The 25,511-nt window shown below is 44.2% G+C and overlaps 1 protein-coding gene across 2 annotated transcripts in view; it reads left to right on the top strand.

The window, feature by feature from the left end:
- Positions 1 to 24,395, top strand: part of RDH13 (retinol dehydrogenase 13) — a 163,049-nt gene extending 138,654 nt beyond the window's left edge. For both annotated transcript variants that reach the window (XM_085611595.1, XM_085611594.1), the window contains 2 exons: positions 16,146 to 16,247; positions 24,072 to 24,395. In XM_085611595.1, the coding sequence (XP_085467721.1) occupies positions 16,146 to 16,247; positions 24,072 to 24,310 (341 nt within the window). In that variant the 3' untranslated portion in view covers positions 24,311 to 24,395. The remainder of the gene's footprint in view (positions 1 to 16,145; positions 16,248 to 24,071) is intronic.
- The last annotated feature ends 1,116 nt before the right edge of the window (positions 24,396 to 25,511 follow it).

Below are 25,511 nucleotides of genomic sequence, written 5' to 3' on the forward strand. Positions count from 1 at the left end.
TCAGCTTTATCTAGGTCAACACTAGCTAGTTGTGCACGCACTCCAGTCAGCGGTCTCCAGACCCATGGAGCCCCTGTCCGTTGGTTTATGCCCTCCAGTTCCTTTACCCGTGATCCCTTTTCTCTTTACGTGTCTTGTTGTCAACCGCGGAGATTGCAATAAATTCTCTTCGAATTACCACTTTTAGTGCTTCCTATAGTGTGGAGATTGGTATGTCAGGGTGGATACTCTGTGATGGATCTTTCTATCTGTTGCACTGCCTCTGTGGGATGTAGTAGTGTGTCCCGCAGCAGCCATGTTCGCACGAGTCGCTATGTAGGGAGGACATCAAGTATCAAAAGTACCGTAGAATGGTCTGACAGTGCTGCTGAGAGAATTTCAAACTAAAGACGTGAGGTTTCAGATTTCGGTCGTACCCAGAAAAGGGTCCAGTCTAGTGTACGTCTTGTGTGCGTGTGAAAAGTAGGAGTATTCTCAGATTTGAGGGTGTATTGTCCTCCAGATGTCCTTAAAACCCAGATCTCTGAGTGCTCTATGTCCAAGGGACCCGGATTGCCCAAATCTAGATGTGGATATGTCAAGGTCGTTGTTTAGGATTAGGTTGAAGTCCCCTCCTATAAGGGTTCTCCTATCCTGTGCTGTTAGTGCCTCCACAAAGGCTGGGTGTAAAAATACCTCTTGCCCTTCGTTTGGTGCTTAGAGAGAAGCTATAAGCCCGGACCATGGACTGACAGTCACCTAGAACACTAGCAGTCACACTTTTTTTCCCGCAACCTTGTCACCTATGGAACCTTTGAAGTTATGAGAGACAAGGAAAGCCACCCCCACAGACTTAGTGCGGGTAGAGAAGTGTTGAAATGGTAAAGTGCGTGATCGGAGCCTGTGGTAGTCTTGTGGCAGGAGATGAGTCTCCTGCAGTAGACATGTATCCAAACTGGTGCTGTCTAGATATGATAAAACTTCTCTTCTTTTAACAGGATTTTTGAGGCCCTTAACGTTTAGTGTAACGACCTTCATAGGATTATCCATTGCAGCCGGTGTTAGAAAGCTGTGCCCCGTCCAGCCAAGGTAGAGACAAAAGCCGGGAGGCGATAAAGGCTCCCCGTCTTCGGCGGTCCACACATATGTATGTAACCGTGAGTGCAGATAAATGAGATATGTTCCCCGAGATCCCGGTCCATAAACATGCATACAACAAAGAGAGAACTAAGTTAGAAAAAAATGCAAAACGTACAGTCTATGGTTGATTGGTTCAGCATGGGGTTAATGCGTGGCCGTACTCCCCGCTCCGCCACCCAGGAAGCAATGGAAGTGTTTCACCTGTTCCACTCAAGAGAGGTCTGTCTTTATCAAAGCCTTAGGAAGTGCCTCTACTGCCTCTTGCTGGCCCTTGGCAATAGTGTCCGGGTCTGGCTTGGTGATCTTTGTTCGTGGGCCCCGGGTTCCCCAGCGTGCCTGCTCTGGGGATGTGCGATGGGGTGAGGTCTGGTCTCTGTGGTTGTCCATTGCTGGGTCTAAGACCAAGATCTTGCATGTCTCTTCGAAGGAGGCCAGCTGAAGCAATCTTCCCACCCAGCAGAAGATGAGCTGCAAGGTTTGCCCCCAGGAGTATGCTATTCCTTTGTTGCGCAGAAATGTGGCTGCTGGGCGAAAGGTACGCCTCTTCTGTAGTGTGGATGCAGCAAAGTCCTGGTACAATGTTATGGTCTGATTTTGAAAGTTAATGGGGTGTTTCTTCCGAGCTTTGCACAGGATCTCCTCCTTCAGTTGGAAGTCTTGTAGGCAGGCTAAGATGTCTGCTGGGGGAGCTCCCCTGGACTGCTTGGGGCCCACTCTATGAGCATCTTGATTTCGAGGGTTGGTGAGGCGTCCAATACAAAGCGAAAGAGATCAGTGAGAAAGTCCCTATTGTCTGCACCTTCAGTTTTGGAATGCACACCCCTGACGCGTATATTGTTGCGCCGGGATCTATTTTTGAGGTCCTCAGTGTGGACCTGTAGTTCCAATTGTTGATATCTAAGCTGCAAGATCTCCTGTTGTAGCATTTCTACCTCTTCGGTGTGGCTACTTCCCTGGTCCTCCATGGTAGAAATTCGGTCCTCCAAAGCGTCCATGTCCTTCCGGAGCTCCCGTATATCGCTAGACAGGTCTTTTTTAATCTCCTGCAAATCCTCCAGGAGAGAAGCGAACAGGGATTCCAGGAATGCCCGGGTGACCGGTTCCCCGGTATCCTCCTCTTCTAAGCGCTGGTGCACAGTTTGCACTGTGGACCCCGAAGCCCCACTGGTTGGCTTAATGAGCATATCCTTCAATGTTCGGTCTTTTTTGGGCCTGGCCTGTCATCTTACCAGGATTTAGGAGAGACCCGGTATTGTGCAGTAGCCGGCTGGCCGGTGCTTTTCAGCAATGGCATGTGACCTCTCTGTGGGCCCCATGGGCTGAGGGAGTTGATCTTAGTCCATTTGTACGCCCTGGTACCTGTGTCTGGTTACAGGTTGGGCCAGTGTCGATAGGCGATAGCAATAGTGTGTTGCGCGCAGTGCCGGGCCCTCCTAGTGTGAGCTCGCTAAGTAGGGTGTCCGGGGGGGTTTGTGCTGGATACCACTTCTCGGGTCTTCCCCCGGTGTAGCACTCGCCCCGGGTGGCTTTGCTATAGTTAGTATTAGCCCCGCCCAGATCCTCTCTGTGGGGATGGTGAGCTATGGGCCCCACGAAAGCCTAGAGCCTGACCCAGTTCACCAGGCCGATCTCCTCACCCCATAACGCCGTGTTGGCTGGGCCGGCGACCGTGCCAGTCTGTGGGCTGTCCGTCTCGTGGATGCTGCAACAGGTGGTCCCTCCTAGTCACTCCCTTTTGCCTGTTTGCCATTCACCATCTCTGCTGCAATATAGATGGCCGCGGTCAGCAGGCGGTGATCGGGCCTCCACTGTTTGCCTGCAGGGGCCCCGGGGGCTTCGGGCCCAGCTGGCAGGTAGCATGTAGAGGCAGGGCTGCTTCTCTCAGGCCACCGGGGTATCGTGCCTGGACTCCACAATCAACTGCAGACCCCCACCAGTAGGATCTCCTTCAAGTCTCCGCCTGTCCCAGGGCTCGCGCAGGTGGAAAGCGAGCCACTGCCAGCCGACGGTGTCTATGCGGCTCAGTTCTAGGCCCAGGAAGGGTCTTGGTACAGAGACGTCGGACCCCACCTCCTCCTTAGGCCAGCGCTTGGAGACTTGGCCACACGTAGGCCGCGTCTTTTCTCCCAGTCTGGGTGGGTCCCAATGCCGAGGCATCGCACTGGTCCAGACAGCCCGGCGATCGGATGCTGTTGGGTTCCCCCGTTGTTCTGCTGTTCTCTGGAGGGGAATGGGGGTGCTATGGGCCCAGGGCAGCAGCAATTCCAGCAGCAGCGTCGGAGAGACGAGAAGAGACGTCTCACTCGGTCGCCATGTTGGCCACGCCCGGATTTCAGAACTTTAATGTGTTTTGTTATTCATTGGTTGAAGTATGTAAGGAATTCTGAGTGAAAAAACCTGGTGAGAGCCACGCAAGTCACCCCACCAGAGATTCGAAAATGTGGAAGTTTGATAGGTTTCCCTTGGCGTCGGCTGAGCGGGGGCCCAAAATCCACAGTTACCCACTTTGCAAAAAAGGGGCAGTTTTGAGTGGACAAAATGTGATGTATCCATATTGCGTTTTGAGCCGTTTCCTGTTGTGGGCCCTAGATTTACCCACACAAGCAAGTTACCATTTTTACCAGGAAAATTGGGGGAATGCTGGGTGGAAAAAAGCTTGTGGCACCCCATAGATTCCAGAGCTTTTCATCACAGAAATGTGAGGAAAATGTGTTTTAGTTAAAGTTTGAGGTTTACAAAGGATTCTGATTAAAAAAAAAAAAAACAACCTGGTGAGAGCCACGCAAGTCAACCCAACCTTGATTCCCCCAGGTGTCTAGTTTAAAAAAAATTGCAAGTTTGATAGGTTTCCCTAGGTGCCGACTAAGCTAGGGCCCAAAATTCACAGCTACCCACTTTGCACAAAAAGGGTTAGTTTTTAGAGGAAAAATGGGAAGCATCCATGTTGTGTTTTTGGCCGTTTCCTGCCGCGGGCACTAGACTTGCCCACACAAGTGAGGTGCAATTTTTATAGGAAGACATGGGGAAAGGCGAGGTGGAAGGAAGTTTGTGGGTCCCCGCAGATTCCAGAATTTTCCTTCACAGAAATTTGAGGAAAATTTGTTTTTTTAGTCAACATTTGAGGTTTGCACAAGATACTGGGTAAAAACGCTGGTGAAAGCCACACAAGTCACTCGACCCTGGATTCCCCAAGGAGTCTAGTTTACAAAAATGAAAAGGTTTGCTAGATTTCCCTAGGTGCCAGCTGAGCTAGGGCCCAAAATCTACAGCTAGCTACATTACAAAATAGGGTCAGTTTTCAGTGAAAAAATGCAATGCGTCCATGTTGTGTTTTGGCACGTTTCCTGACATAGGCACTAGGCCTACCCACACAAGTTGGGTACCATTTTTACTGGAAATCATGTGGGAGCATAGAATTACCAATTGAATTTCACTGCATTTGTGTCTTCCAATTGTAAGCCAGTGTGTAAGAAAGAAGGCATTTTGAAAAATACACTCTAAATCATATGCTGGTACAGGTACCTACAAATAACCACTGTTCCTGAACTCCAAATCTTGTGCCCATTGCAGAAATGCATAGGTTTCCTTGATACCCATTTTTCACTCCACATATTCCACCATATGAATTGGTCTACATTCGGTAGACAGTGAAAAACCATTGTATGGTGCAGCTGAGTTGTCTGCTCTTTGCACTTGGGTTCTTGGAGAACCTGCTAACCTTATATATCTCTGCAACCAGAAGGGTCAAGCAAATGTTATGTTATATTGCTTTTGTAATTCGGCCATTGTGAGAAAAAGGTACAGATGAAACCTTTGTCACGAATGGCCGATTTTTCCTACTCTTTTTCAATATTTCTCTATTCATCAGCTAGTTTCCTTGGGGAAACCTTGCGGGATCTAGACATATGAGCCCCTGCTAAATATGGAATTTTGTCTACTTTTCAGAAAGCTAAAGCTTTCTTGGATAACGCATGGGTTTCACACTGGTAACCACCACAAACTGGAAGTAGGGTGAGAGTACAAAAAATAGGAACCTCTTTGAAAAATACCAAAACTGTTGTAAAAAGTTATTTGTTTTTATTGTTTTATTCAGCTCTGCATGTTCCTGAAAGCTGGAATGATGGTGAATTTAGCACAGCATAGTAAACCATTCATCTATGTCATTATATGGGGAAAAAGCACATCTTTATCCAGAGCACTTTTTTTCTTATTTTTTCCCCAAAACTAAAAATTTTGCTGTAATGTGTCTATTTTTTCGGTCCCCTCCAGGGGAATCCACAAACCTTGGGTACTTTTAGAATCCCCAGGTTGTTTGAAAAAAAGACGTAAATTTGGTGTGAATGCATTAACGCAAACTATCCCAAATTGCCATAAAAGGTAGGCCTGGGCTAAATTTCCGTTCCGCACGCAGAAATTGCGATAATTTGACATTTTCGCGTTCCGTGGAGAGCGCGAAAATGTCAAAATTTCCGCATTCCGCAGCTTGGCGATAATTTGGTTCTTGCTCGCGCTGTAAAATAATACATTCTCGCGCGCGCGCGATCGCCTTACCTGAATCCCCGCGTTCGCCGACAAGTTTTCCCGATCCGGTCGCGTTCTCCACGAGATGTTGGATTGTTGGTAGCCATTTGCGCTGTCTCGCGACAGTTCGCGCCCGCAGTAACGTCATGCGTCGCGCGATCACGTCTTTCTTGTCGCGATCATGCACCGCGAGAAGAGTGAAAACAAGATGGCCGCGCCCGCAAGCAACCGCATGGGTAAGTTGGCGAGCCGCGAACACGCACAAAATACCGCGAACGGGCGGGAAAAAAACTTCCGCATCTTCGCGATATTTCCGCGTGTTTGCGGAGATTTTAAACATTTTCGGGATAATTTGCGAAAGTCGCTTTCGCAAATTCCGCCCGCATTGAGGTGGGGGGGTGGTGGGGGATCAAGCAAATAAGAGGTTAAAAGTTAAAAACAATCAAGATAGGCAGTTTGATCCTCAACCAACACACAGACCAAGAACTGAAAAGTGCAAGCATTCAGGCATATGTTTGGCCCCTTCGCTAGGCGGAAGCCACCTATCACCAAAGAGACGCCGCCAATCCTTTCCAGGTACATTTGGTTCATTCCCAGCAAGAGTCAAACAGACTTGCTTTGCCCATCCATGCAGTTAAAGTTCATCACCCCAGGCATAAGTAGTATTAATGGTTACATTTTCTGCCTACTAGATGGATTCGAGGCAAGTTGATAATGCACAATTGAATCTCCTCTCGGTGAGCAGCCTCCAACATGGTCGCTGCCAATTCAAGGACATGTATGCTGCAGCATTCTTTTCTCTTTCTCTCCAGACACTCTCTAAAAGCCCTCCATGATGGACAGCAATAGAGTGCCACTAGTATCACTGCTGCTTAAGAAAGCAGTACAACAGCTGACAAGCTGGTGACTGAAAATCAAGGGAGACAGGTAGGGCAGTAGTTCTCAACATGCATGGCATGCAGAGAGCAATCAGAGCTTCCTTTTCAGCTCAGTTGCCTGCTCAGAACTCCCCGGGAGTAAAACGCCATTAGGTAGCCTGGCCTTACAGCGAATACTCCAGGCACATCCAGACTCCAGAGCGCCATGAAGTTGCCTACATTTTAAAGTCCAATGCTTCAATGCCTGGGAGTCTGAAACGCAACACGAGCAGTCTATTTGAAGCTCTGGCCTGGTGCACGTGCAACCTTTTAAGCTATTTTCCACCTTCCATCATAAGGATTTTCAAACTGAAATTTCTTAACGTATTTTCAGTGAGACCACGGGGAGGGTGGCAAGACACAAGTAGAATGAACATTTATTGAAGATGAACTTTAAATGTGAATGTAGCTTGCAGGCCAAATGCTGAGTGGCTAGTAAAAGAAAATCTTGGATGAAATGCTGAATCTGGAATTTCCTTCACTTTGCTACCCTTATTTTAGAGTAAATTCTATTGGCATAATATCGAAATGTAATACCCTCTCCATGTATCCCACACTTTATTACAACACATAAGTATGTCAGATCCTAAATCATTCCAAAATGTAAACGATACTCAAGGAGTAATGCCAGAATAATTGGAAGCAAAGTGAAACTCTTTCCAGTTATAAACCAACATAAGGACAGTGATAGAAATGTAAAGTCTCAAAAAGAACGTCGTGCCCTTTGAATACATATTATTTATTATATCTTTTCTTAATTCACATTTTTACTAATGTACACATACATCAACATAAACCAAAATAACATCAAGAACATATGCCTTTATTTATTTGGGAATAAAGTCTCACAAGCTTGCCGAACTTGATACAGCTCAATCTATTGTTATTTAAAATACCCAACTAATTTGAATAAATACAGTTACATATTCAACCAGCAGAGTTCATGATTGCATCCACCTGTTGTTAAGCTGTTTTATGTTGTATTTATATTTTTTTAACATTTCCAAACTACTGCAGTACTTTGAGGGTATATAAAAATAAATTCAGGCAATACAAGAAATAGACTGGTTGCAATATTTTAAAATTGTAATTGTTAATGTCCCTTTGGTTTAAAGTCATGTGTTATTTAATATTAACAAAGATTTGTGCCCAATGTAGATTCAGTGAAAGAAAATATGTTGCCAATAGAGTAAGGATGCGTACTGAGTGGAATAATTTGGTTAACATGTATGAGCATGAATCGGCAGTAATGACAAGGAGGTGTTGAGTTGTAAGGAAAGATTGCAAGTAAGGAGGAGGTGAAAGGTAAGATACAGTGCTTTGTTTCGGTAAACTGTGAGTTGGTAATGAAAAGGTACAAACTTAGGGGTAGGTTTGGTGGCTAGCAGTGGAGGATGATATCAAGGGGTTGGTGAAGAAGTATCAAGAATGTTTCATAGTCATGTCGGACAAAGGCGATTAAAACGCCTTTAATGTTGGTGCAGTTGCAGCCTAGGCGTTTTGTGGAAGTAGGCAACTTATGTGAGACCCTGAGTTTTCATTCTTCAGATTAGAGGTATTCCATTCTGTTTATACATAATGTTTTCAAAATGGTATTTGGTTCATTTGCGGGCTATATTACCAGTGCAAATTTGATTGAATTTAAGGAAGATGTGTTTGCTAGGTAAGATCTTCCACCCAGGAAAGTGGTGTCCAATTTTTGTTTAAGGAAATGGTGGGTGACCATTTGTGCGATTAAGCACTATCAATTCCATTGCACAGATGCATTGATTAGAGTAGTAAAGGAATTAATTCAGTTGACTGTAAAGCTTTGTGTCGAAAAAGGCTGTTTAAACAGTGTTATTAGCATGCAAAACTGCTTCTCAATTTTGAATGGGAGTGTACTTGTGCCCATCTTGTCTTCTGCTTGATTGATGAGATGAAAGGACAAATCCAATATGATTATGCCGGCAGTGAATGTGAGTGATTTACAGCACATGCTGACAGGCAAAGTTCAGCGAAGAGTGTGGAGTTCATCGTGGCAGATTACATGTTAGTATGAAACATTTTACCCATAACTAATAGTAGCTAACTTAAGGGCAGAGCCATGTAGGTGGATGTTGTGTTTGAGTAATTCGGAGAGGTTTCTAGGGTGGAAGGATGCATAGCCACAAGTCATTTTCCCATTGTACCAGAGACAAAATCATACACGGTGAACACAGTGCCCTTATATTCTTTAAGAATGATCATTTAATTGTCATCAAAGAGGTAGACAAGGGTGAGTATTTATGTAATTATGGTCAGAATAGACCACATTAATTAAACTGACAGACAACTTTCAAATATTTTACCCTATGAAACTTTGACACATAACCCAATACCCGAAGATAATTTGATGAAATGGAGGAATGCAAGACTTAATACAGATTTTAAGAAAAGACTTCTTTGGGTAGCCAATCCCACATTGTCCTATATTCATGTGCTTCAGAAAATCCCATATTCCTTCTTGACGTCCTATTATATGAAGCATTTACTCCGCAACCGAGAAATTATTTGAAGTTGCAGACTCCTTCAGCATATTAGTCTGCAGTCTTCCATCGTTACTTCAAAATACTAAGGGTATCCTTAATAACTTTCAAATGCAGCCTCTCAACTTGGAATGCTATTCGTCACTATTGATATGAGATACATAATTGCCAATGAAATTTGACCTTAACATAGTTCAATATTTACTTTACAGGAGAAACTTTAAAAACATACTGATACCCCCCGAAATATGATCAAGCTTATCGTGATCACCTTTATAAATGTCCGCATGTTTCAGACAAAAACAGGGTATGTCTATGGCTTTCCCTGCAGATGCAAATTTATTTAATGACCTAGTTCGCAATTGTGAATGGGTGAATGGAAGGAGAACCCAAGCTGTAACACATACTAATCACATTTGCTACCATGGGGCTATTTTGATGATACAATTTTGCTCTGGACTGGTTAAACCGATGAATTGCTTGATTTGTTTTTGTATCTTAACAGCAATATTCACAGCATTAACGTTACTATGACTTATAGCCTTTCTGATATTGCATTTTTGTATGTGGAGCTTTACGTAGCAGGGAATAGGACAGAGAATAATTTCACAGAAATTCGTCATGCTCAACACAGTTAGCTCACGTACTGAAAACCAGTCCACTTCTATTCACTTGGTGTAAATTGCCAGGTTAAGGAGGAATTGTTTCACTGACCATGACTTCATGGTGGAACTTGTTGACATAGAAAAGAGATTGCTAAAAAGAGAATATCTACCGGTTGTGATCAGTGGAGCTTGTGACAAAACCAGAAGGGCCATCAGGAATTCGCTATTGATAAAGAAAAAGCAGAAACCCAGTTTTTAAGATCATGCCATGTAGCAGTATTACCAGTGACATCTTCAGAATAGTAAATGGACATTGGAAAGTACTTACTGCGAACAAAAGTCTTGAAGATGCTATCACCTTGAAACCATTCCTAATTTACAAACAGGAATCACAATAAGGAACCTTTTATATCCCAGTTTTCTACAATCCATTCCAAAAACAAATTCTTCATTAACCCCTACATATGTTTTTGAACATGTAATAAGTGATGAATTGCTATCTCATTAAATGCACGTTTAGACAATGTGAAAATAACAGTGTAATATGACACTAGACAAGGACATCGCCCCTCTGACTGCAAAATATAAACAGTGTTTAGTATTAGGAGATTTTAATATTCACATGGACTTGTGCCTCGATCACGATTCTCTGAAATTTTATGAATCTTTGAACATGCTACACCTTACCCCTTATGTCTCCTCTCCCACCCATGAAAGGGGCCACATTCTTGATCAGGTTTTCTCTTCTGACAAGATTGAAATGGCTCCACCCCTTCCTCTCGTGTGGTCCGACCACTATCTACTTACTTTTAAAATAAAGAAAACACTTGCCCTGTCTCTTAAGTATTGTGCGGAGCATATCAGTAGCTTCAGACCTTTTAACTTAATGATGTTGGAGGCCCTAGGAGTTTTTCTTAAGTCACATCCGCTCTGCCTCAAGGACAGCCTTACGCACGATGTTCTCGCCTTAGAGAGCTGGCTGGAAACCTGCGTAAATGAGCCTGCCCCACCCAAGCTCCGCGTGGCCAATGGCGGTAGAGCATCCGCCCCCTGGTTCACGGAGGCTCTTAGGAAGAGCAGAAGCTTTTGTAAACGCCTAGAGAGAATTTGGAGGAAGGATTTTAATTCTCTCGATAAGCAATCGTATAAGGCGGCTTTAAAAGCCTATTATGCCAAAGTCCGCCTTGAAAAAAAGAACTTTCGAAACTTAAAAGTTGAGAAAGTTGGCAACAAAAGCAAAGAACTTTTTTAAATTGTTAAAGATTTTACGGCACCCTGTGCTATGAAAAATCCTTTTACTCCAACAGAGGAATGGACAGTGAGTATTGCGCAATATTTCTTTACGAAAATCTCCTCAATACAAGCTTCTTTAGGAGTTGCATCCTCAGGGTCTTTGATCAATTTGGATAAGACCCTACTCTTGCCTCTTAAGGCCGACAAATAGTTGCTGCAATTTCCCATGATTGCATTAGATCATTCTCTAAAAATCCTACGCTCTCTTAAATCAGGATCTCCTGTTGATCCCTGTCCTGCGAAGGTCCTCGCGTCTATTGCTGAGGTGATAAACCCGGCTGTCAATAAGGTTCTGAACCTATCACTAACTGAAGGAACGGTGTCTGATAGCAGGAAACATGGGAAAATTCTCCCACTTTTAAAAAAAACATCCGCTGACCCTTCGATAGCAAGCAATTATAGACCTATTTCGCTGCTCCCGGCTCTCTCCAAGGCCGTGGAGAAATTTGTGAATCAGGTCGTGGGGGAGTTTGTTGAAACCAGTGGTATATTACATCCGAACCAATCTGGGTTCCATGCTAATTTTAGCACTGAAACTGCTCTCCTTGGGATATCTGAATCGATCAAGTCCACATTGGACAAAGGTGGGAAGGCAGTCCTGATACTGCTCGACCTGTCCGCGGCTTTCGATTCCGTCCCGCATGACCTTCTTCTCGATCACCTACATGGATGCGGTATCGGTGGCACGGTCCTGCAGTGGTTCAGGTCCTATTTAGAAAAGCGTCAGCAAACAGTCTGGTTCCCTCCTTTTGAGGCACCTATTCCATCTATGAATGTTGGGGTCCCTCAGGGATCTATTTTGAGCCCTACCCTGTTCAATGTGTTTATGGCCTCTTTGGCATCACTGGTTGAACCTTTCGGCGCTAAGATTGTCTCTTACGCCGACGATACTCAACTATTGTTTACCTGTGGTAAGGGCGAAGTTCTTGATGGGAAATTGATAAATCTTTGCCTGTCCACAGTATTTGGGTGGTTTAATCAAAATCAACTTCTCTGCAACTCTGAGAAATCGGAAATTATTTTCTTTGGCTGCAATCCTTGGGACGAATGGCGTGAATGGTGGCCATCTAATATGTCCCCTCCCACCACCCTGGCCACCACGGTCAAAAATTTAGGGGTCAAACTGGACAAAGATATGTCCATGAAATCCCAGGTCCAGTCGGTGGTTGGTACTTGTTCTGGCCTTCTGAGGATGATGCGCAACTTTCTTCCTTTACTCTCAGTTTCTCATAGGAAGATAGTTGTGCATGCTTTGATATTGTCACGACTTGATTATGTTAACGTCCTCTATCTTGGCCTACCTGACTTTCTGATTGGCCGCCTTCAGGTGGTTCAGAATACCGCGGCTAGAGCCATACTTATGGTCAACTTTAGGACCCATATGACTCCACATCTTAGATCTCTGCACTGGCTTCCAGTACGCACTAGGGTGATCTTTAAGGCCCTGGTATTGGCTTTTAAGGCATTCCACAATATCGGGGCTCCCTATTTGAGGAATAGATGTCAGCTTTATGTTCCATCTCGCAACCTACAGTACTCAACCTCATGCTTGTCACTAATCTCAAGGTTCTTTCGCTCCCGTCAGGGGGGCCGCTCCTTCCAGGTGGTGGCCTCCAGGCTTTGGAACAATTTACCTCTTGAGCTGCGTCGGGAGGAGGATCTTTTGTGCTTCCGTCACAAGCTCAAAACTTGGCTGTTCGTATGATCGGCGGCTCCGAGACGCTACAGTTGTGTTTCTGTCACTGGTCCCTCTTGTCTTTAGCGCCGGGACAGTCCTGGGAGTAGCCGTGCGCTTTACAAATACCCAGTAACATTAACATAACATTAACATTAACTTCCTTATGTATAACAGTGTCTATACAGTCCATGGGTTATCGTTTCTTCCTTTATTTAATAGTGTTCAATTCATAAAAAACCATCAGCTGGGTTTTTTTTTAAAATTGAACACGTTTCTGACATGCTTTTATTCTGTAAATGTATAATGAATGTGTCTGATAAGCAAGAACAATCAAAAACACATTCAGTGATAATTTTGTGACTATTTAGCTTAGAAATTATTCCAGGAATGTCATAAATATTTATAATTTCCTGCTTTTACGCTTCTTTCTTTCCATTATAGGTTCTTAAATACAAACAGGACAGGTTTCATTTAACTAAAATTTCCATTTTAATTAGTCTGTCCAGTTTGCGTAACTTTGGTCCCGAATCCATCATAGGTAAAGAAGGTCGCCATCTTAGACAAAGGAGGCTGACATTTTTCCACAAATTATGCAGATCAGCAACGTCTTCCTTTGACGCAGATGTTGTCTGTGCCTATCTTTCCAAGAACTGCGAAACTGTTAAGTCAGTCAGAAATAGACAGCCACGACAAGCTCCAGTCCCACATCATTCTGGGACAGGTGCCTTTTTCAAGGTCATATAACACCCATAGCCAAAAGAGTGCAGTCTGAATTGATGTCCTCTTATCCTATATGTCCATAAGGAAATATCTCCACAGCACACCTTGACGCACATATTCTATGCCAGACATTTCTCAACTTGAGTCAGAAATTCCAATCTCTGATAAGAGTCAGTATATAAGTAGTGTCACTTGACGACTTATTTAGGAGAGAAACTTCAACCAGGTCGCAGATGCAGATTGCCACTGCTCCCTGTTAGTAGCCCAAAAACATTGACACAACCTCATTCATATATTGGGTGGGGTTCTGCGGGGCTATAATAGCCTGTCTTTAACATTCAGCACTCGTGTCACCTTTGGGTGCGAAAACAAACGTCGTAGAGTCAGGCCAGAGGCTCAATTTATGCAACACTTTATTAGCTATAACAGCAAATTTTCGATATACATAATAGTTTGCCATTATGGTTTGATATAAATAGGTGATGTAACTCAAATCTTAAAGGAAACATTCAACTAGTACATTGCTGCTCTGAGAAATAGTGATTTTAAATATCTTTTGGCTGTTCACTTGGATACCAGAATATGTAACACAAAAATTAACTTACATTTTGTGGTATACTAATGTCTTTGATTATTCACCAAGGAGATAATAAAAAAAACCTCTCATTAAGGAATGCTCAAGCTAAATGGATTTTTAAACTATGTACGGCTGAGATGGGTCTAAAACAGGAAAGAGTTACAATATTTTCTTCATGAGTAGAGTATACACCTTTTCTCCCTTTTTCAATGAAATAAGCAAGTATTTTCTAACATTTGATCTAAATGCTTTGTCTGATTACACAGTCATTAGGGATACCAGCTATGTAATTTACTTTATGAAGATATAAAACAAAAATACTTACCTGTATGTGGCTGGTCACCGCCATTTCCCCCATCCTCGCCATCCTCTACCTGGCTTCTATGAGTAATGGGAGTTTGGATTGTAATTCGGTGTGCGGAACCACCGACCTGTGGTCGGGCATTTCCTCCACTGCAATGATGTCGGTTGGAGGCAACTCTGACCGACATCGTAATCAGGCCCTTATTGTTTGTGTTGCACATTTGCGTGTAACTTCTTCATGTACCCGTGTGCGTATTTCATATTTATTAAATTTGCAACCAGCTACTACCAATTCTCTTTGCTGATAAGTTGGATTAGGTTTCATCATTCACAATGTACCTACTTACTAATTTATATGTAAGGGATATAATATAGTCCTACTTTGTCCTTACTTCTAGCTCCTGCCACTTTTACAATATCTTAATGAATTTTTGTTTTTATATTTAGAATACTTTCTTTTCGGATATTTGCCTCTAGTTTAATTTCCATAGAATGTATTTCCAGTTTTTTACTCCTGTTATTTCCTTTACTCATTTTGTCTCTCACTATTACCAACCAAGTCCAGCTACTTTGGCATACTACACCATCATCACACATATTCTTTGGAATTTTTCCACCTTTTCTTTTTTTGTTCTGTTTGCTCTCTCTATCTTGTGCTCTCCTGAAAATGTTTTGCTTTTTTTTCTTAAACAAATATTTCTACGTATTGTGTACACAGTTTTTACTTTTAACTTTGTTGAACTTTTATTCTTGTTAAGCACTGGGGACCATTTATACTATCTACTTATACCTATTACTTGAGCCTGTTTTCTTTCAACACTTTCACAACATTTCCTCACATCCTAAATAACTGTCCTGTCTACATTTTTATTCATATTTAACTTCTTACTGTGTTTTTTGGACTAACATCACACGTGCCATACGAATCACTGTGATTACATTGTTTTAACTAAAGTTCAGTTTGATTTATTGTTATGATTGATATGTGATTTTCCATTGTGCATTTTTGACTTTCTGTATATCATTTATTGTTTGAAACCTTGAAAACGTTCCATCCGGAAAGAAATACCTGTCAGCTGATAAATAATTTTCAATATACCCTTCCAGCAAAAAAGTATTGTTTTAAATTGCATTAATCCTCATCCAATATTTGGAATCTGCCAATTGACTCAAAAATAACATTTGCATTCAGTAGTTCAAAAGGACTGCTTTTATCACATGTAATTGCATTTCTTGGAAGTTTCCGATGAATTGTGCTTTAATCAGCGAAGAAAAATAGCTTTATTTAAAGAAATAACACTTTTCTACAATTTTACATATCCGCATTATTGTTACCTTTAATATATATTACTGGACATATTGCCATTTACCAGTTGGATGACCTAACATGTCATATTATTGGAAGGACGAGTAGATTGGAAGAGGTTTCTAAGCGTGGCACGATGCATTGTGAACCAGTGCAATCTGAGCAGACGTCTATGAGTAGGGTGATTGAGCACCATATACATTTAAAGATTATAATGTGGGATGATTGTGGTGTTTGGCTGAAAAATATTGTTGGGCAGTGAAGCAGAGTATATGTTTTTGCTTAAGAGGGAAGATACGTATTACCCATCTTGGCAAATGTCTTTCTGTGTGTATGATGATGTTGAGTGGATGAGTGTATGGTTGTGCATTCCAGTCATGTGGGGTGGGCAAAGAATTGCCGAGGCTCAGCATTTGGTAAATGGCAGTTGTATGTCTGTGAGTGGTTTGGGTGTGTGGCAGTATCCTTGATGGTGATCAGATGGATTTTGAGAAGCTTTGATGAATAATTCAGAATCCACTAATGCCTTACTCCTACTTTACAAATAATTATTTTGATTTTTCATTTTTGTATCTGAAAATGTTCTTTTTTTTTTCCAGGCACAGGAGTTACTGCAAATTCTCTTCACCCGGGAGTTGCTGCTACTGAGCTTGGCAGACATACAGGAATGCATAAATCTACATTTTCCAGTACTGCATTAGGTAAGTGTAAGAAATTGGGTTTATTGGTTAAGGGGGGCAACAACCACACTCCTTGTCAGGGTGAACCACAAAAGTCACAAAAGTAACTTGTGATTAACATTGTGGTAGCTGTGCACAAAGCAGTAAACTTAGAGGCAAACAGTAAAGTATTTCTACAGCACACAAACAGTAATAAAGTGAAAACACAACATAAGAAAAATCCCAAACCAATTTAGAAGCATAGTGTAAATTTCAATAAATAAATTAAATTGATACCAGAACAACAAAACTCTAATCAGTAAGACCCCTGACCTCCTGGTCAGGACATTGCTCTCCCGGCACTCAGCTCCACCTTGAGTTCCTCCACCCAGACACCCACCGCTGTCTGCTGTTCGAGGCCCCTGTGCCCCGCTCAGATCCTAGTCGTTGTTCGGCCCGTCCCTCATGCTGCTGTTCTCCTCTGATTCCGGCCTTTTTTTAATCTCTTGCCTTTTGCTCTTCTTTTTCAATTGCCTTCCTCTTTATTTTTACACTTTTCTTTTTAGTTTTCTTTTTTCCTCTTTTGTGCTTTCTTTCCCCCGCCACTGCTGCCCCGTGGCCCCTCTCACGTGTTTCTGCTCCCACCTCCCAACTGACCCATCCTCCCCCGACCACTACTTAATGGCGGCGGCTGCACGCAAAGGTGAGCAAGACCCCTGACCTCCTGGTCAGGACATTGCTCTCCCGCTGCGCAGCTCCATCTTGAGTGCCTCCACCCCCGGCACCCACCGCTGTCCGCTGTTTGAGGCCCCTGGGGCCCGCTCAGATCCTAGTAGTTGTTCAGCCTGTCCCTCCTGCTGCTGTTCTCCTCTGATTTCGGCATTCTTTTTTATCTCTTGCCTTTTGTTTTCTTTTTCAATTGCCTTCCTCTTTATTTTTACGCTTTTTCTTTTAGTTGATTTTTTTCCTTTCCCCCTCCGCTGCTGCCCCCGCAGCCCCTCCCTCTCCTACATGTTCCCGCTTCCACCTCCCACCTGACCCGCCCTCCCCAACCCCTACTTAATGGTGGCCGCTGCGCGCCAAGGTGACAAGACCCCTGACCTCTTGGTCAGGACATTGCTCTCCCAGCGCACAGCTCCACCTTGAGTGCCTCCACCGCCAGCACCCACCTCTGCCAAAGGTCCCTGTGCCCCGCTCAGATCCTAATCGTTGTTCAGCCCCGTTGCTGTTCACCTCTGATTTCGGCCTTCTTTTTTATCTTTTGCATTTTGCTTTTCTTTTTCGATTGCCTTCCTCTTTATTTTTACACTTTTCCTTTAAGTTGCCTTTTTTCCTCTTTCGCGCTTCCTTTTTCCTGCCGCGGCTGCCCCCATGGCCCCTCCTCCTCAGGCGTGTTGCTGCTCCCAGCTGACCCACCCTCCCCGACCCTTACTTAATGGCGCGCTGAATGCAAGTCCGTGTGCGCCAGTCCGCGACCCGACTGCGACCAGCACTAGGGACCCTGGCCCTCCTACCCACCAACGCTACAGCTCCTTGCCCCTCCACGCACTCAACTCTGGCCATGACAGCAACTGCAAACTCGCTTAACCAACTGACACCCACGGACCTTTCTCCTACCACCATTGCCGCTGCTCCTTCGCTTTCACCGTGAACCAAGATCCACCTCAACCCACCCGCCAAAACTCCACCGCTTCCCAAACCCTGCAATGCATCCTCCTCAACGTCTGCTCCCTCCACAGACACGCTGCAGAACTCTGGGACCTCCTCGACAGCACCTCCACCGACATCGCCTTCGTTACAGAAACCTGGACGAATGCCGCCTCAGGACCCGACATCACAATCCCCATCCTGGAAGGCTACAGGATCACCCGGAAGGACTGGCCCGGAGGAGGGATCGCCATCGCCAATAAGTCCAACCTCCGACTGAGCAACTTCACCGACGGGCCCACAAACTTGATGGAACACCTTCACTTCAAGGTAAAGACCAACCCGACCACCACCCTCAGAGGCACCCTCATCTACAGACACCCCGGAACCCAAACACCTTTCTCCAACTCCCCGCAAGCCATCACCTCCTGTAACTACACCTAGCTGGGAGACCTCAGCTTCCACCTCGACAACCTCCAAGACCCCAACTCCCCCTCCCTCCTGGACAACCTCCTCAACATCGGACTCAAACAGATCGTACCTGAACCCATGCACACATCAGGACACACCCTCGACCCCATCTTCACAGCAGGAAACTCCACCTTCAGCCACACCTCCGAACTCCCATGGATGACCACCGATGGGTCCACTTCACCTTCAAATCAAACATCACCGCAAACGCCCTTGTCAGCTCCCACGCAGAAACTGGAACAAGACCACTGACGGCCAGCTCACTGCCTCCCTCAGCAGCTCTACTCCCACCGCCATAGACAATGACACAACCACCACCACCCAGACCCTACACAACTGGATCAGTGACTGCGGCAAAACCATCGCCCCCCTCAAGCAAACCTCTAAATTACATGCCAATAGAGCCAGCTGGTTTGACACTGAACTTCAAGAATATAAACGAACATGCAGACGCCTCGAAAAACTATGGAGAAACTCCAAAACCACAGCTGACCTCGACTACTTCAAAGTAGCCACCACCCACCACAAGCTCATCAGACACACAAGGAAGAAAGCGCTCCAAGACAGAATCACCGCCCACGCACACAACAGCAAGAAACTCTTTGGAATCATCAAAGAATTCGCCCTACCCAACAATGAGTCAACAGACATCGCACCCTCCCAAGACCTCTGCGACAGACTCAGTACCTTCTTTCATCACAAAATCAAAAACATCCATGACAACCCGCACACGGAACCGGCATCCACCGTACCCCACATCACGCAGGCCACACTCGACAGCTGGACCCCTCTCACCATCGAAGACACCCTGAAGACTATGAAGTCAACCCACTCCGGGAACCCCACGGATCCCTGCCCCTACCACATCTACAACAAAGCCGCAGACATCATCACCCCTGAGCTGCAAAGAATCATCAACCACTCCTTCCCTGATGACTGGAAACACAGCGAGATCAACCCTCTCCTGAAAAAACCCTCGGCGGACCCCACTGACCTCAAGAATTTCAGACCGCTATCCTTACTCTCATTCCCAGTGAAACTCATCGAAAAAGCTGTCAACAGTCAGCTCGCCTTCTTCATAGGAGAAAACAACATCCTCGACTCCTCCCAATCAGGCTTAAGGAAGACCCACAGCACCAAAACCATCCTTCTCACGACGACAGATGACATCGCTTCCTCCTCAACAGAGGTGAGACTGTAGCCCTCGTCCTCTTGGACCTCTCCGCAGTCTTCAACACAGTTTCCCTCCGAACCCTAGCCCACAGATGCAGGAATCCGGAACAAGGCCCTCGACTGAATCCGCTCATTCCTCTCCGGCAGAACACAGTGGGTCAGATGCCCACCCTTCCTCTCGGATCTCACACCGACCACTGCGGAGCCCCCCAAGGATCCTTCATCAGCCCCACCGTGTTCAACATGTACAAGTCCCCGCTTGCACCCATCGCCAGATCCCACGGACTCGATATCATATCGTATGCAGACGACACCCAACTCATCATCTCTCTACACAACAAACCCAACATCTCCAAATACAACTTTCATGAAGGAATGGAAGCAGTCGCCAAGTGGATGAAGAACTGCTGCCTACAATTAAACACGGACAAAATCGAAGTTATCATGGGGCCACACCCGACGCCTGGAACGACTCCTGGTGGCCACCCGCCCTCAGGAACCCCCGTCCTCAGGAACCCACCCTTCCCCACCGACCACGCACGCAACCTCGGAATCATCTTGGACTCCGAACTCAAAATGGACCGCCAAATCAAAGCTGTCCCCTCCTCCTGCTTCCACACCCTCCGCCTCCTACGAAAGACCTTCAACTGAATTCCCCTCCAATACAGGAAAAGTGTCACCCACGCCCTCATCAGGAGCAGACTGGACTACGGCAACGCCGTGATAAACAAACCTCACCCACAAACTCCAGAACATCCAGAACGCCGCTGCCAGACTAGTCCTCAACCTGCCACGCCACTGCCACATCACCCAACACCTGCAGACACTACCCTGGCTCTCCGTCGAGAATAGAATCACCTTCAAGCTTCTCACCCACACCCACAAATCCCTCTATAATGCCGAACCCGCCTACATGAACCACCGCCTCACGTTCCACGCGCCTCAAAGATTCCTCCGCTCAGCCCACTCTCCCTCGCAATGGAGCCATGCATCAAGAAGACCAGAATAGGAGGCTGTTCTTTCTCCCTCCTCGTGGCCAGAATGTGGAACACCATCTCTCTCCACCTCCAACAGACACCAACCTCAAGATCTGGCTCTTCGACAAATCTCTGTGATCATCCAGGAGCTGCGCAACACGACCCTCCCCCAGAGCTTCCTATCCCTTGCAGGTGAGTAGTTGCGCTTAAGAAAGCCCTGATTGATTGATTGGTTGATCAGTAGAACCGGGGATACTACATTTCCAAGTTTTAGGTAAGTATAGCACCTAAAATTACAAAGTGCCACTCATGCTCATCAGTCGTGCTAGACTAAGGGAAAGTCACAAGTTCAGGCTGACCCCGATGAAACACGGGCCGGATACAGGGACCTGGCTAGTCCAGCTGAAAAAGTTACCTTCTCAAAGTGTTCCGTTCGCAGTGAAGGAGGCTTCGAGGAGCAGGGAGAGCATCATTGATGGTCATCACTGTATCATGAAAAACATGGAAGGGTGACACTATAGAGCAAAGATTCACTCGGGTGTTGCAAACGGTTATTGCTGGAGCATCACGATTGCGACACAGGCTTCCATTACTGTATCAGGAAGTGCAGATCTTGCGTTGCCGATCCTCGATGGAGGCCACTGTAGCACAAAGCTTTGAGTTCACCGCTTTGCATTGGCTGTCATTGTGAGCAGCAGACTCTCAACGGACAGTGGCCCGTTCACTATCACGAATAGCTCTAAACTTCAAGATTTCACCATTTCTTGTAGGGGAGTGCACCAGACAAGACTCCAGGTCCTGGGGAGGCACTTCTTGGGGATAAGAGAAGTATTCTGGCAGGGCTCAGGCTGGTGCAGTTAGGTCTGGTGGGCAGTTGCAGAGAGGCCTCTGGAGCATGGTGTGTTCCTGTAGCTCAGAACAGCAGACCAGCCAACTGAATCTTGGAGTCACTCAGGTTGACTGTGATGGAGAGCGCAGGTCCAGTTGTCATTCTCGGAGATCAAGACACGCCTCAAGCAGGAAGGACAGACTTCGAAGGGACAAGTCAGGCCTCAAGCAGGAGGGCAGTCCTCCGGGGAACAAGACAGGCCTCTAGCAGCAGGGCAGTCCTCAGGGGAACCAGGCAGTCCTTCCTCTTGTAATGTCTGCATCTCCAGGAGTGTACTGATGAGGGGTTCTTAAGGTCTAATATTTATATCGGGTGCCAGTCTTTGAAGTGTGAGGATTCGCTATAATACTCTATGTCTGGTTCTGGAAAGTTCTTCTCTTGCCTGTCAAGGCTCCAAGATGTCTGAGGTGACAAAAGATTAGTGCCATGTTTGTTGCTGTGTGCAGAAGGCAAAGCCTTTTGAAATGTAAGTGGGGCTTGAAACAGCTCCGGCACCAACCATCCTGTCAGTATGGCCTATCCTCTCCACACCTAATATCCTTTGTCTCACTGTCTGGCAGGAATACACAAACGCCAATAGCAAAACCATTCACTGTTATGTGACCTAGGACACTGGCAGATGGCACAACTGGTAAAGACAAGACAATGCCAACTTTCTAAAATTTTTCATTTTCACAATAGTAACTTAAAATCCGACTTTACCACTAAAGAGGATTTAAAATTACAATTCATTTGAGTGTAAACACCATATTTATATCTTGACAAGCAAAAGATCCCACAGCCGACTAATGTTGTGCACATCAATGTCCAAGTCCCATAAGTAGAATACTCCTGTGCCAAACGTCTCCAAGACCTGCTGTGGATATATCTTACTTGGAAACCCGAGAGGAAACTTTTGAAGAAAAATGGAGGTCGCACCAGGACAGAAGTCCCAAATCCGAAGACATGAATTTATTACAAGATACTCCTTTTATTCTTCATCATATTAAACATGGAAAGACACAGGACAACAGCCAACGCGTTTCGTTCCTTTTTAATGGAACTTCATCAGGGCATAATGTAGTAATGATTTGTATAAAGTTTTACAAATAACATCCAAAATGAAGATCATCCAATAGTATAAAAGGCGAGTATGGTATAATGTATTTCAGGGAATATTATGATAAACGCTCTCGTTTCAAAACTTGATCTCCACAGTAAGGGAGGCCATATTTATATCTTCTCACAATCAATCTTTATCACCTATTAAATGCAGTACGTTAACCCCATGTTAGTCAATAGGAAAGATAGTCCTTACAGTAGTGAAGAACAACTTTAGCAGTTTTTCATTACCAGGACATGTAAAACCTAAACCCACACGTCCTACTTTTTAAATACAGTGCACTCTGCCCTAGGGTTTTTAGAACCTACCTTAGGGGTGACTTATATGCGCTAAAAAGGAAGGTGTAGGCCTTGAAAAAGATTTGTTTTTTTCAGTTTGAAATGGCAGTTTAAAACTGCACTACAGGCTGCAGTTGCAGGCCTGAGGCGTGTTTAAAAAGCTACTTTAGTGGTTTGCATAATTAGTGTTGCAGGCCTACTAGTAGCCTCTAATTTACAGGTCCTGTGTACATTTAGCACCATTTAATGTAGACTTATAAGTAAATTATATGTGCTAATTAGGTGTAAGACAATGTTACTATGTTTAAGGGTGCGAGCATAAACACTTTAGCACTGGTTAGCAGTGGTAATGTGTGAAGAGTCCTAAAGCCAATAAAAACAAATTCAGCATACAGGAGGAAGAAAGATGTTTGGAGGATTACTATGCCAAGGTTATCAGACCTTAAAAAAAGCTACCAAATGACATTTCTTGCACAACATGGTCTCTATATCAAATGGCACGGCTGTCTGTGAGACAATATGTAAAGATCACTATTTCAACAGATGAGGGTACGTTTGAGTACAAATTTCATGACTTAAATCAATGAGGTTAAAACTTTTAATAAATACATTCTCCAACGCCAGTAGTGTGTCATGTTCTCCTTTGGCAATTGTTTTTCCACGTTCAAAGACCATATCTGTCAACAGGGTCCTTATCTGTGAAGATTTAGAGCACCTGAGCTCTATACACTAAGCAATAAGACAGTTGCCTTGTCATTTGCTTTACAGGACACTTTAAAAATGTGGCAATAAATGACCTAGGTTTTTGTCTCTGTTTTTTGGGTGCAAGCCTTTAGTGGGCTCTTCCTATATCATGAATTTGTACCTTAGTTTAAACAGGGCAAGTTTAGTAGTAACTTTAATATAAATTCTGTAGGTTTTAATATATTCTGCAAAACTGTAATTCATGTTATTTTTCCTAGAAAAAAAAGCTAATTATTCAGGTACATATTTTCATCATCTCTTACAAAGTTGCAGTGCAGGTAAAGAGACCTGTTCTTGAAACCTAATATACTTTCTTCCACATCTCAGAATCTTCTTTGAAATGTATTAATTTATGTGCACATGGGAAAGCTGTGAGATTTAAAAGTTGAACATTTAGCACACATTATTGCCTTTAGATAGGAATGCAGCAAGGAAAAATAAAGTCATGCTTCACTCCTTTTTACTATTATCTATAAAACATCACTAGTTTTTGTAGCTGCAGTTACATGTTGAATTGCTGGAAATGTCAGTACTGTAATATTAAATGATTAGTACGTGAACATACCTTTTTTATAATTTTTTCAGGTCCATTGTTTTGGGTATTAGTAAAATCTCCTAAGCAAGCAGCTCAACCAAGCATATACCTTGCTGTGGCAGATGAGATGGAAGGCATATCTGGCAAATACTTTGATGGTTTAAAAGAAAAACAGCCAGCCGCAAAGGCTGAAGATGAACAAGCTGCAAGGATGCTCTGGGAAAAAAGTGCAGAACTGGTGCATTTGAAAGATATACTAGCTACTCCTGTACGTGGACAACGTCTGTAAATGAAAAACAATGTGAAAGCTGCTGAATTCATGTGAAATGTATTTTTTTATTACATTGAAAAATAAAAGTTCAAATCAAGTGTTATATTTTGTATCTTTATTCTTTGTATGTTAAACAACAATGATTGATGTGAGTGTGTGTGTATATATTTATACAATGTAAAAATCTGGAGAGAGAAGGAAGAGGGGAATGGAGGTCATGACTCACCCTCCTCATTCATGTGTTACAATCAAGAGAGTCAACCTTGAGTCATCCAGGATGGGCACAGTGGATATAGGAGAATAACCTTTTTTCTTAAAGGAACTCTCACTCATTGAATGTTATCCAGTGACATGCTTCATCATCAACTACTTCCCGACCACCTGAGGGTCTGGCATGCTACAACCTCTTTCCTTACAAGGGATCACTATTTTAAGGAAAAAGTGTGTGGGATCTCTATGAGGTCATCTTTAAAATTGCACAGGTGGTGCCCAAATCAGTATTTATTCAGAAGTCTGTGTGTGTGACAAGGTTAAAAACTGGGGAAATGGGCTAATTGGAGTTACTATCACTCCTTGGCCCTTAAGTATGATTATCTAGTTTCTGCCTTGTACTCCAATACAGTGGCTTTTGTCAGGATCAGTATGTTCCTATTACTAGCCTTTTCGGAAAAGTTGGCTGGTTATTTATTTACTCATTCATACCATACCACACACATACACGGTACACTACGGTAATATCCTTTCTTAGAAGAGGATCCACTTATTTAGTGGATGTCCGGTGCCCCATAGGGATCTCTAGAGGGTAGTGTGCCTAGTAGTCATACTGTTGCAGGGATTCTGCTCATGCACAGAACTATGCGCAGGAAACCAGGACCTCAGTGAATTGTGGTGTACCAAAAACTCACCTCAGAACCCCTATCCGACCAGCATCAGTGTCCCATTCGTTATCCGTATTATCTCGGAGGTCCCAATGTATAGACAACCCAGAACAAGCGACTTAGAGTACTCTCAGGAATGGTGGGAATCAGACATACCTGTTCGTAATTATTCCCATATCAGTCCACAACAAGAGTAATCAGAGACACGGTAAAGTTTAAAAGGTTTATTTTATAAACTACGTGTCCTAAGATGCAGTACTTTGGCTAACATAAGCAGACAAATTATTAAAATCAAAACCATCAGCATTGTTACAATACCATAGAAAATGAAAGGAGTAATC

The sequence above is a fragment of the Triturus cristatus genome, chromosome 6 (assembly GCF_964204655.1).
Source record: "Triturus cristatus chromosome 6, aTriCri1.1, whole genome shotgun sequence".
NCBI classification, from domain to species: domain Eukaryota; kingdom Metazoa; phylum Chordata; class Amphibia; order Caudata; family Salamandridae; genus Triturus; species Triturus cristatus.